Source organism: Bos indicus, chromosome 23 (assembly GCF_029378745.1).
Source record: "Bos indicus isolate NIAB-ARS_2022 breed Sahiwal x Tharparkar chromosome 23, NIAB-ARS_B.indTharparkar_mat_pri_1.0, whole genome shotgun sequence".
NCBI lineage: Eukaryota > Metazoa > Chordata > Mammalia > Artiodactyla > Bovidae > Bos > Bos indicus.
Window position 1 is genome coordinate 35,388,167 of NC_091782.1, and position 13,724 is coordinate 35,401,890.

General features: G+C 42.3%; 1 protein-coding gene across 3 annotated transcripts in view; it reads left to right on the forward strand.

Moving 5' to 3' along the window:
- DCDC2 (doublecortin domain containing 2) overlaps positions 1–13,724 on the forward strand; it is a 149,998-nt gene that overhangs the window by 5,761 nt on the left and 130,513 nt on the right. For all 3 annotated transcript variants that reach the window (XM_070778317.1, XM_070778316.1, XM_070778318.1), the window contains one exon: positions 946–1,000. In XM_070778317.1, the coding sequence (XP_070634418.1) occupies positions 946–1,000 (55 nt within the window). The remainder of the gene's footprint in view (positions 1–945; positions 1,001–13,724) is intronic.

The following is a 13,724-nucleotide window of genomic DNA, read 5'->3' on the forward strand; positions in this document are numbered from 1 at the left end:
TGCACTGTTTTATGCAAGTAATAACAGTTTATTTAAGGGAAATAGATGATGATTTCTAGAGGCATGATTGACTGAAGCATTCTATCCAAAAAACAACAAAATAAGATGTAGCCAAAATTAATTCTGATATAAGCTTTTTTGGGGGCATCTCAGCAATTCTGGTAGTTGAGGTAGAGAGTGTATCTTTCTATGGTTGTAAATTAAATGCTAGATTTATATTTATTTTTAATATTAAAACATTTATTTATCACCTTCTGTGTATGAAGCACAATGGGACCAGATCACAGTGATGGATATATAGCTTGGAAATTGACAAAGGTATAAAGCTTTTAGGTTGTGCTTACGCTATAGCTAAAGAATGATCAGTAGTTAATGTATATAGCAAGTAGTTATGGAATAATAGGGGTCTCCAGAGGTTAACTAGTTCACTCATCTGTCTCTTAGCTGAACCAGAGCCTAAACCATCCCACATGGCTGAGCATTTCTGGATCATTAAAGTGCTCTCCTAGGGAAAAAGCTTTCTCAGCCTTTCACAGTTGTTACTCTAATGCATGGCATCTGTACGACTCTCTTTGGCCTAAAGTCTGTGATTCATAGAACCATTAAGGAGCTTTATACACAAACTGCTCTTTGTATCGAAATGGATATAAAAATGAGAAATAATGTATATGCAGTAAGTAGCTAGCCATTGTGGGGGACAATGTTCCACGATAGAACTATGTATCTCTAAGGCTTCAATTTCATTCAGGTTTAGAGTAGACATGTGTCAGCTCTGAAAGCCATTCCTGTGACTCTCATGGCTTTAGATTAGTAGCTATTGACTTTTTTGCTTTTGGCTTAAGCATGTCCTATGGCTTGCTTTACTTTTTAATAATTAAAAAAAGAAATTTACACAGCTGATTCAAAAGTAATAAAAAGAACCCTTATTCTTTTTATTCCCCCCAGTTACTTGGACATAGGAGAAATCAAGAAAAGACCAATGGAAGCTGTGAGGACAGAGGTAATGCAAATAATAGTAACAGCACCGCTTTCTGTTTCTGATGCTGCTGTCTTAGAGATTTGGATGGCATCCTGATCGTAAGAGATGAACTGTCTAATGTATATGAATAGGACGTTACATGTTTTAAGGCAAAGATAACTCTTCCTTTGGACCATTAGTGGAAACAAACAGGCCGAGTAGTCGTCCTCAGGCATATAGGACAAGATACAACATGCTCTTATTCTCCCATTTTCTAGCTGTATATTCTCTGGTTGGAATTTGTAGGAATTTTCCCTGTCAAGTGGGAAGAGACTCTTAGTAACCGTGATACCAGTCTTTGCCAAAACTACACCCCCCACCCTCATGCTAAACGACTCCGGACAGCTCAGTGTCTGAAATGACCAGGATCACCCTGACTGACCCGGAAGCTTTCAGGGGAGCGTGTTAAGACTTCCTGTAATATCAGGAAAACACCTCCATTTTAACTGGCATTCAAGTTCACTTGAGCGGTGGTCACCAAAAACTGGCATGAAGACTGGCAATGAGCCTTGACAAATAGATGTTCCTAACACTATATTCCACGTAGCATCTGGGACCCCTAGTGGAATCATCCCTGGTGGGTATTCTACTGGACGTATTCTTAGCTCATGGATGAAAAAATAGATTAAAAGCAAAGTTAAGGCAACAGCTTTAACTGTCCCAGTGAGAAGGAAAAAGATAGTTAAACCCAGACTTGGACTCTGTTCACCAGACCAGACTTCCCTTCTCCCATTTTGACCCCCACATTGTCGATTGCTCCTGGTGTGTTCCGCCAGTGAAGAAATGGCCAACAGTGAAAGGAGTTCTTCTTCTTTCGTAGTGTGGCGCCCCCGGGAATATCCTCAGCTCTCTCCATTTCCTCTTATACTGTGTTTATGCCAACAGGATCATATAGGTCTCTCTAGAAAAAAAACACATAGGAAAATATTTTAATTGTGCAGTATTTTTAATAACGTGAGGTTAAATTCATTATTTAAATAATTTGCGAGAAGAGGTGGTAATCCCAGACATTGTTTAAATAATTAATATTATTTGTACTTTTGATTTTCAGTGTGTGAAATAAGTTGATCCAATGTGTGAGAAGCTGACACAATGTGTGAAAAGTTGAACATGAACATGATAAGATTTATAGCTTAAAATAGACAAAAATAGAAAAATTTCAGGTGGTACTTATGTTACAGGGAGAGAATGACCGATGGTTAGAATCTGTAGCAAGTAGTAAAAAAAGACATTAGGAAATTAGTTCCGGATATAATTTTGTTTGAAGGCCACATGACTGGTTGAAGTAAGTCACCTTGCTTTAGGTTGGTGACTAAAGCCGACTTTCTGCAGTAGAATTTAAAATGTGTGAATTCCTAAAAAAAGTAGGAGTGTGTATTTGTTCTGGATTCTAGTGCCTTTGATGAAGACATTTTGCCTGGAAAACGCAAGAGGTGTGCAAAAAAATTTGGGAATATACTTTAAAAAATATTAACCTTAACAGAAGAAGCATTCACAAGGACTCTATAGTTAATTAATTATTTGCTAATTGTTCTTCCACTTTGGAGCAGTAACTATTGATTTCTCTTTGGGCCGGTGCCCAGGCTACACAGACAAGGTTTTGGTTTATGAATACACATGTTACATGTGACAAACCCACCTCTCATCTCCAACTAGATGTTAGCATCTCTCTCTGTTCTGGAACACCGCATCTCTCCCACTTTACTTCTTACTGGTGATACCTGCGCCTTCTTATTTCCTCTAACTTTGTGGGATATGCTGGAGCCTTTCACATCTCCATCCTTCCCCACACAGTCTTGCAAAGGGGAGCCAAAAAAGAGACATTTTGAGGATGCAAAGGAGATGGGAGGAAGAGGTAAGAAACTGTTTGTGACCTTCAGCACTTTCCTTTACCTACCCAAGTCCCCCTTTCTCTTTTGTCCTCCCTGGCCCGCTCTCCCCCAACCCCCCCACCAATCTTGCTTCCCTTGTGGCTCAGCTGATAAAGAATCCGCCTGCAATGTGAGAGACCTGGGTTTTATCCCTGGGTTGGGAAGATCCCCTGGAGATGGGAAAGGCTACCCATTCCAGCTGTCTGGCCTGGAGAATTCCATGGGGTTGCAAAGAGCTGGACATGACTGAGCGATCTGCACAATCTTTTTTCCCAGTCTGAACAGTGTTTTCACTTCCCTCACTGTGCATTTCTACTCTTTTTTTTTGCCTCACCTTTGCTTGGTAAGCCAGATCTTAGTTTCCCACAAAGGATCAAACCCATGACCCTGCAGTGGAAGCTTGGAGTCTTAAGCACTGGATCACCAGGGAAGTTCTATGCATTTCCAGTCTTGGTCTTCACAGAGACCCTCCTCCCCAATGTCCACACCACGACCACACTCCAAGCCTGCTTTGAGCAAAGGAACCCCTGCTTTCATTGTCAGAAAGGGAGAGTTTTGGGTTCTTGGCATCCAAAATGGGGAAGCTGAATGCCTTTCCCAATAGAGATCTCACTTTCACTGTTGGTTCTATAGCCTTATTGCTGCTGTTTTAGGTGGAGCATAGGTCAGAAAAGCTTTCGTGGGCTGCACTGAGAACCTCACTTTTGTCTGTGAAGTTCTTACTGAGCATAAACACCTCCCTGTTTTTCTACAGGTGATTTACCATCAAACTTATAGAGTTCAACAAGTTTGTGAGTTAGGGGATGATCTATGTTCAAAGTCTGAGAACGAACTTGACAGAATCTGGCCTTTCACAAATATAGATTCTATTTTCTCCATCTAAGGTGGTGATTTCCTTTCAACATTTGTGTCTACTGGAAAAAAAAGCACACCTAGTAAAAAACTGTTGATAACCACCATTCTTTGGAGTAAGTTAACACATTTTCAATCACAGAGAGGGACTCAGAGACAACTTAGAAATGGGAACATGAATACATGGAATTGGAGAGTTTAGAGTTGTTTCAGGGAAGAAATTTCAGTGCAGTAGTAATACAAACAATGTTTATTCAAAGATGTTTAAATATGAAGAGTGAGTAAAACTATTTACTCATCGAAATTGGGGGCATTTCTCTCAAATCTGACATATTTCATATTGTTTAAGTTTTTGGTGTTGAGGCTGCATGATAAAAGTCACTGCATTAAGGTAAATGATTCCATTTTTCTAACTGCTTAAAATGTATTAATTCTAATTCTTCTCAGTGCATGTTATAATTGGGCTTTCCAGGTGGTTCATTGGTAAAGAATCAACCTGCTGATACAGGAGACCCAGGTTCGATCCCTGGGTCAGGAAGATCCCTTGGAGGAGGAAATGGCAACCCACTCCAGTATTCTTGCCTGGAGAATCCCATGGAAGGAGGAGCCCAGTGGGCTACAGTCTATGAGGTTGCAAAAGAGTCAGACTCAACTTGGTGACTAAACAACAACTATAAGAACAACAACAACATGTTATAGTAGAAGGACCTTCACAGTTTTGTAGAATGTGTGGCCCTGGGTCCCAGCTGTGGTGGCTAGATTTTCACACGTGGAAGGAAACCCAGCCAATGGGTGCTCGGAGTCAGTAGCATTCCTCCCCTCCTCCCAGAAAACCAGAGTCCATAATATGATTTGGTTGTTCGTTAGATGGTCAATAATTTAGACACGATGGTATCCACTTGCTGACTGCAAGTCACGAAATGAGGCATGCCACCTTGACGTCCTAGGGTCTGTTGTGGTTTCTGCCATTACTTTTCTATTCCATGAGGCTCATTGTTGAAAAGACACTAGAAGGACATCTAGTCCTTCTCTATACCCATGTTACTGAGACAGAAAAAGGCAGAACTCGAATGCATCCATTCCACTAACCTGAAAGAAGTATGTGGTCTTATTTGGCCAACACTTTTTGTAGCAGGAGGAAAGGAGAGAAAGCAGGAGGATAGATGGAGAAGAAAAGGAGATGGGAAAAAGAAAAAACCAAAAGGTGGCTGGTGGTTTGCACCTGCTCCAAAGTTGGGCAGTGCTGTGGGTTCTGAGCCAATGCCCTTTTCTTTGGAGAAGGCGACGGCACCCCACTCCACTACTCTTGCCTGGAAAATCCCATGGATGGAGGAGCCTGGTAGGCTGCAGTCCGTGGGATCACGAAAAGTCAGACACGACTGAGCGGCTTCACTTTCACTTTTCACTTTCCTGCATTGGAGAAGGAAATGGCAACCCACTCCAATGTTCTTGCCTGGAGAATCCCAGGGACGGGGGAGCCTGGTGGGCTACAGTCCATGGGGTCGAACAGAGTCGGACATGACTGAAGCGACTTGGCGGCAACAGCAACAGTCCTTTCCTTTCCTCTCTACACACAGCTCTTGCTTTTACTAACAGCCAACTCAAGAGATCTTCTAGGCTCTCCTTGGACTCCTGCCTCTATTCCCCTGTCATTGTGTTGATCTGTATTTTCATCTTTCTTCCCACTTTCCCTGTATCAGTTTTAATGAAGACTGTTCTCATCTTCTGACCTTGGTGTTCATCTCTTTATTTATGTCCTCTCAGTCCTCTCTTTGCTTCCTTTCACCTCCACTCTCTGCCTGGTTTTAGATTTCATTCTGTGCGTCCTTGTTCCAGCTTCCCCCTTGCCTCTGTCATGGAAGCAAGCAGTCTGCGGAGCCCTCCGACCCCCTGCACTGGGAGCCTCTGGTCTGCATGTGGACACCTTTCCTCTTCCTTACCAGCCTGTATTGTCCTTTTAGCCTTTTGCCTTAACTGAAGGACGTTCTTGTTTTTCTACTTTATCCACTTAGCTTTCATGTGATCACACTCCCATACTGTGCAGCATGGTAGGCAGAGGGCAGGGAAGCAAGATTAACAGGACATACATAACCTCTTCAGTTCAGTTCAGTTGAGTCGCTCAGTCATGTCCAACTCTGTGTGACCCCATGAACCACAGAACGCCAGGCCTCCCTGTCCATCACCATCTCCCAGAGTTCACCCCAACCCATGTCCATCGAGTTGGTGATGCCATCCAACCATCTCATCCTCTGTTGTCCCCTTCTCCTCCTGCCCTCAATCTTTCCCAGCCTTAGGGTCTTTTCAAATGAGTCAACTCTTCACATCAGGTGGCCAAAGTATTGGAGTTTCAGCTTCAACATCAGTCCTTCCAATGAACACTCAGGACTGATCTCCTTTAGGATGGACTGGTTGGATCTCCTTGCAGTCCAAGGGACTCTCAAGAGTCTTCTCCAACACCACAGTTCAAAAGCATCAATTCTTCGGCGCTCAGCTTTCTTTGTAGTCCAACTCTCACATCCGTACATGAATACTGGAAAAACCATAGCCTTGACTAGATGGACCTTTTTTGGCAAAGTAATGTCTCTGCTTTTGAATATGCTATCTAGGTTGGTCATAACTTTCCTTCCAAGGAGTAAGCATCTTTTAATTTCATGGCTGAAATCGCCATCTACAGTGATTTTGGAGCCCAGAAAAATAAAGTCAGCCACTGTTTCCACTGTTTCCACATCTACTTCCCATGAAGTGGTGGGACCAGATGCCGTGATCTTCGTTTTCTGAATGTTGAGCTTTAAGCCAACTTTTTCACTCTCCTCTTTTACTTTCAGCAGGAGGCTCTTTAGTTCTTCACTTTCTGCCATAAGGGTGGTGTCATCTGCATATCTGAGGTTATCGATATTTCTCCTGGAAATCTTGATTCCAGCTTGTGCTTCCTCCAGCCCAACGTTTCCCATGATGTACTCTGCATATAAGTTAAATAAGCAGGGTGACAATAAACAGCCTTTACATACTCCTTTTCCTGTTTGGAACCAGTCTGTTGTTCCATGTCCAGTTCTAACTGTTGCTCCCTGAGCTGCATACAGGTTTCTCAAGAGGCAGGTCAGGTGGTCTGGTATTCCCATCTCTTTCAGAATTTTCCATAGTTTATTGTGATCCACATAGTCAAAGGCTTTGGCATAGTCAATAAAGCAGAAATAGGTGTTTTTCTGGAACTCTCTTGCTTTTTCGATGATTCAGCGGATGTTGGCAATTTGATCTCTGATTTCTCTGCCTTTTCTAAAACCAGCTTGAACATCTAGAAGTTCACAGTTCATGTATTGCTGAAGCCTAACCTCTTACCTCCAAGAAATTTACAATTTTGCTGAAAAGACAGATATATGAACATTCCCAGTACTGTGTACTAAGCGATTCAGGGGTCCAACCCTGTTTGTGTTGAGCTATTTATTTCCAATGCTTTCAACTATCAGGTGGCAACAAAGTCATCTGTGAACTCATCAAAGGAAAGCTTCATTCTTTGACTTGGGGTTGTAGATGCTGCCAGCTGGCTCCACCCTGTTGCCTCCAAGTAGTGAATCCTTTATATTATGACATTCTTCAATAGTTATTTAGGGTCCAAAATCTGTTTCACTGTAAGAGGCCCTGAAACACATTCTCTACAGAGAAGACAAGCAGACAGTGTGCAGAGCACTTAGGATGTGCTAGGAGCTGTGATTCACCAGGTATAAAATGAGTACTTTTAGGAGTTTGGAGTCTAGAGGATGAGACAGGGAAGTAAATCAACCATTATCATTGAGGGCACATGTGCTGGGCTGGAAGAATGTTTGGAGGACTGAAAAAGGGTGGATGGGTTTACATAATCCATAATCCATAATCCATAGGTTTATGGGTTAGCCAGTTTTGAAATGGTTTCAAATATCTTTCATTTTTCACCCACTTCTCTTAGCTTAAGGTTTTGAGAATGTCCCTTTCTCCTCCTTGATTAAGGAAGATAATTTAATATTTATATCTGTATAGGGATCAAAGCCTGTCTCTAGTAAAAATAGTGAAAATCAACTGGATAGAAAAGCAACAAAGGCAGCCTTGCCATGAGTCAGGCTCGGAGGACACACACACAGCAGGTCAGCTGCCTGCACTATCACCCTTCAGGCTCCTCTGTCCATGGGATTCTCCAGGCAAGAATACTGGAGTGGGTTGCCATGCCCTCCTCCAGGGGATCTTCCCAACCTGGGGATCAAACCCAGGTCTCCTGCATTGCAGGTGGATTCTTGACCATCTGAGCCACTAGGAAGCCCAAGAGTACTGGATTGAGTAGCCTATCCCTTCACCAGAGGATCTTGCAGGCAGATTCTTTACCAGCTGAGCTACCAGGGAAGCCAACAGTTAACAGAGAACACTGCTTCTCCCAGTCCTGTTGTCACTGTAAGATACCCTAAGGGCCTCCCTTCCTGTGATTACTGCATTCTGGCGGATGACACTCTAGACTTGCTGTACTACTCCTGTATTTTACTGGACATCTTTTATTTTTTGGCCAGGCCACAGAGCTTGCAGGATCTTAGTTCCCTGACCAGGCATTGAACCTTGGGCCACAGCAGTGAAAGCACCAAATCCTAACGGCTGGATTGCCAGGGAATTCCCTACCCGGCATCTTTAATTGCTAAACCTCCCTCACCTCATAACAGCCCCTAGTTAATTCCCACTTGTAACTTCACCTCCAAACTGCCCTCAGCCCAGAAGTGAATCTGCTTCCTCTAGACTTACCTTCGAATCCTCCAGCGAGAACCCAAACCTTAGGAAAGATGATTCCCTTCTCCTCTTTCTCAGCATCATTTTGTGACTTCTCCAAGTGCCATCCCTCACTGCACAAAATCAACAAATCTGATTTTGTCTGACTACAGATTTGTTCCTGTTTCTGATAGTCTTCACCTGATGAGGCTTTAACACATGTGTCAGAGCTGCTGGTTAGATTGTAGTCTCTGGGAGGTCTGCTCATTCTGTATAATACCTAGCGTTAAGAGGCTGGTGTGTGTGTGAGTTGCTCTGTCATGTCTGACTGTTTGCGACTCCATGGACTACAGCCCACCAGGCTCCCGTGTCCATGGAATTCTCCAGGCCAGAATACTGGAGTGGGCTGCCATTTTCTTCTCCAAGAGATCTTCCTGACACAGGGATCAAACTCAGGTTTCCCACATTGTAGGCAGATTCTTTGCTGTCTGAGCCACCAGGCATCTCTAATAGGCTGGTAGTAGTTTTAATCCTCTATAGCTTTGAACATTCCTTATCATAGTTAAGGGAGATACCTGTTTTCCTCATGTGCCTGGTGATTCTGTTTCATGTATGAGTGGGATGTCTCAAATAACTTATAAGTCTTCATGGCTACTATCTATCATTTCAGGGATAAAATTAGTTATAATTAAACCTTTGTGTATTTATTGTCTCTTAGAATCTGCTGCGTGTGTGCTCAGTCGTAATTGCAGCCTGCCAGGCTCCTCTATCTATGGAATTCTCCAGGCAAAAATACTGGAGTGGGTTGCCATTTCCTTCTCCTTTAACGTTTTGGTGTACATTTATTGTCTCCAGTACATTTTGCGGAGAAGGCGATGGCACCCCACTCCAGTACTCTTGCCTGGAAAATCCCATGGATGGAGGAGCCTAGTAGGCTGCAGTCCATGGGGTCACTAAGAGTCGGACACGACTGAGCGACTTCACTTTCACTTTTCACTTTCATGCATTGGAGAAGGAAATGGCAACCCACTCCAGTACTCTTGCCTGGAGAATCCCAGGCAAGATTCTCCCACGGGGGAGCCTGGTGGGCTGCTGTCTATGGGGTCACACAGCATCGGACACGACTGAAGCGACTTAGCAGCAGCAGCAGCAGCAGCAGCAGCATACTTTGAAATTGTATTGAATGAATGCTATTCACTTAACAAGGGCTTATTGTGTGCCTGCTATGTGCCAGGTGACTACGTGCTTGTCACCCGAGAACCAAATAACATGGCCCCTGTCCTCATGGAGTTGACTGCTCTTTAGCCGACCTTGCTTGTCGTGCCTTTACTTTTAACTCTACCAGCATTGATCTTTGCTGCAGAACTTGAAGAAAAATCAGGGCTCTGGTTTTCTTCTTCATTTGCCTGCTCTTCCTCACCTGCTAGTGGAGAGCCAGTCACAGGTGCAGTGACAGCTAAGCAGAGAGAGCTGGTCAGGTCTCACCATCTTCAAAGTGACCCATCCTGCAGTTGGGAGACCTGCTGTCTTAAGCAGAAATCTTCAGATTAAGATCCAAAGACACTAATGAATGTCTCCTCTTCGAATAAGCATCCCACTGGATCCTCTTGAATACCCTTCTCTCATTTTAGATTTTCATCAATGGGGAATTTGGATAAACTTTGTTTCTTCTTTGTTGGGGGGGAGTGCTGCAGAAGAACCTTGGAGAGGAGGAAACAAAGGAAGTGAGGTTTTGAAACCTCAGAACTTGCCCTGGTCTGAAAAGTTTGTGGGAGCATGTGTTGTACTTCGGGTCCGTCACTCCAGTGAATGTCTTTAAGATTTTGAATATCATTATTAAAACTTCACATTTCAGTTTAATCATTAGGCATCATCTCCAATAAAACATACTGTGAGGTTTGCTACTTAAAGGCTTTGGGTTGGGAATGGGTTTCTAGACATCAAATCAGGTGTAATTATTAACCTTACTGTGGTGTGGGAAAGCTTGGGACTCTGTGGTTTAACTCACTAATCTTTAGCTTTGGAATTCTGGGTTCAAAGAGGGGACTACGAAATAGTTAAACTCCTAAATGTTTCTTTCTTTAACTTGGGGAAAGATTTCCAGATTATGTTAATCAAGTTTACTAATTTATCAAAACATCAAAGCAAATGAAACCCACTTTTGTGAGTTCTTCCAACAATAATTGAAACCCTTTTCCAGTCTTTTATTTTACATCTTCCCCCATCTCTCTAATGTAAGTGCAGAGTAAGAAGGATTCTTTTAAGGACAGCTAGTTCACATCAGTAGTCATGGCGATTCCAAGGTGACTATGACCTTGCCAAGGCTCTAGGAAGACAGAATTTTCTGTTAAAGAACAACTGACATATTTCATTTTTCTGTCACACTTTCCTGTCTTATCTCTTTTCTTGGTATTGAACTGTGTGTGGGGGGAGGGGGCATGGGGAATAAGAGGAAGAAACAGAGGAGTGTTTGTGTCAACCTAGAAAATATTGATCTAATGAAAAATATCCATTAGTAACCCTAATCAGCTCTGACTAAAAGTTAGAGGCTGGGGTCTTAATTTTTCCATTAAACATGTGCTGTGGGATTGTTCCATATATCTTGCATTCTCTGCTTGGCATTTAGGTATGATTTAGAATGTCTATGAAATTGGAAGACATACAAATTAGAGCATGTTTATATTTTTTATTTATAGTAATAAGCTGTTCTAAGCAAAGACAGACATTTAACAAGAAACCATTTATAAAATGATTATCAGCCTTTTAAGAAAAAATATGAAAAGTATCTAATAAAATAGTTAAATTGCTAGCTAACAGTGAATATTTAAAAGAGTCACTTAATCGAAGTATTGAAATACTCTCAATAAGACATTTTATTTGCCCCCAAGATAAAGTCCTTTTGGCAACACCAACAGCATCCCCTGTGGAACAGAGAAGAACATCTTGTTCTTATGATGCATGAGATTTAGAAACACAGATGATGAATTTTTAGGCATATGTATTATAATTTGAAGTTCTGCCAAGGTATACCAAACTTTTCATTGATGGATACTATGCACCTACTAGAAAATCAATACTTAGGTTCACATTTTAGGGTAATTGTAATGAGCTTATTGCATTTTCTCGAGTCAAAGGGACAATTCATGATGAAAGTATGATTTTTCTATGTGATAGGAATAATAAGAAAATGTAACCAGATAGCAAGTATGGCCAAGGAAGACAAATTGTGCTGAACCACTTACTGAATGCTGCTCAAGTATGCGAAAGCATTGAGAATATTTATCAAGAGCCTGCTGAATGCCAGGCAGTGGGCTGGATTCTAGCCACATTAAGACACTGAGTATGTGCCAATCAAAAATGACAACAAGGTAATTGTCATTGGAAGAGACTGAAAAGAGTTTTGAAAAAGTATAGAAGGGTGGAAAAGTAATACCAGCGGTTGTTAATCCAAAGAAAGACAGCTATTTATGTAGATCTAATTAATAATTAGCTTCAATGCTTATAAAGAATGTGGTGACTAGATCTTTTCCATCACAGCTGGGTACCATAAAAGGGGAAACAAAATTAAGCTGTGGTGTGAAGTTTGAAGAATTTCAGTCAGATTGAAAGAAAGATTTTACAGAATTGGTAAAGATTACCAGGCATTTATTGAAAGAAGGTGTCTTATCTCTTTTTCATCTATTTTAAAATATAAACCCATTCATTCCTTTGGCTGGCACATTTCGGTTGTATACCAAGATGACAGGGGTCAACTGAGGTTGCCCTCTCACCTAAGGTTTGGTGGGGCAGGTGGCTGTCAGAGTCTTCTTGGGAAGCCCAGGTTGTCACACTCCCTCATGGAGGCAATTTGAATTGTCACTTTCTGTCATGATCTCTCAAGTTTCAGAGAGTTCTTCAGGGTCAATAAGCAGGTGGTGCTGTGATTTGCTGGCACTTTCAGTCAGAATTTTTAAAAAACAAGAAAATCTGAAGCCACACCATGAGAGTAGAGGGTTTGGAGAAGATTCCTGTTTTTGGAGTGTGGATTTTGTATTTGTAACTATAGAGTTAGCCTAGTATCCCGATAGATATAACAACCATCCAAACAGATGTTTCCGTTTTCTTCCACACATGGTACATCCAGAAAAGAAAACCCGAGAGAATGATGTGTTAAAGGAATACAGGAAGTGCAACTCAGAGGAATCGGTAATAAGAAATTAAGCTTATGAGATCACCTGTGGTGATGTCTCCATTTTTGATTAGGATGTAGAAACTTGTCAGTTTAAATTATATTTCTCTTTAATTCAGAACAGATTTGTATATGTGTGTGTGTTTAATCTTTTTTTGAAATTAATTTATTTTTGGCTGTGCTAGGTTTCGTTGCTGGGCAAGCTTTCTCTAGTTTGGGGAGTGGAGGCTAGCCTCTCCTGGCGGTGCACAGGCTTGTCATCGCAGTGGCTTCTCTTGCTGAGCACAGGCTCTGGGCGCACGGACTTCAGTAGTTGCAGCGTGCGAGCTCGGAAGTTGCAGCTCCCGTGCTCCAGAGCACAGGCTCAGTAGTTGTGATGTGTGGACTTAGTTGCTCTGAGGCTTGTGGAATCTTCCTGGAGCAAGGGTCAGGCCCGTGTCCGCTGCATTGACAGGCGGGTTCTTAACCACTGTGTCACCAAGGAAGTCCCTGGTTTAATTTTAAATGCCTAACTTGTGGAAACTTTGTTTCAAACACCCAGAGTAGCACAGAGCAGTGGTAAATCCTTGGACTGTTCCTGGGGGAGCAGCATGGTGAGCACACTGTGCTGATGAAGCCAGGGACTCGGACTCAGACCCCACGGTCCCCTCTCAATCCCATTAGGTCCTCGGCCCTAGATTGTCCCCCCAGTATCCAGCTGCCACCTCAAGTCTGGTGTTGGTTAAAGCATAGGTCAGAATGTATGTGAGATTCAGCTTACATCTTGTCACCATATTGGAGATCAACTAGAAAGGTCTGTGTCCCGCTGGTATGCTAATAGTCTTATCTTTATGTACAAAATAAAACATATTTCACTGTACTTGAAAATGGATGGATGGAGGATATAAGGCAGTTTTTTTTAAGGCTAGCGTGATTTGTTTGCATTTGGTTGATTACAGTATGAAGAATAAAGGCGTATCTAGCTTGGTCAACAATGAAAACTCCCATTTATTATTGTGAAAGACTCCAAAGCAGCCAGCCAGATCCAGCTCAGATGTCATCCCATGATTACATAGTTTGGATGTTTGGTTTGTTGAAAGAAGGTTGATTTCAGTCC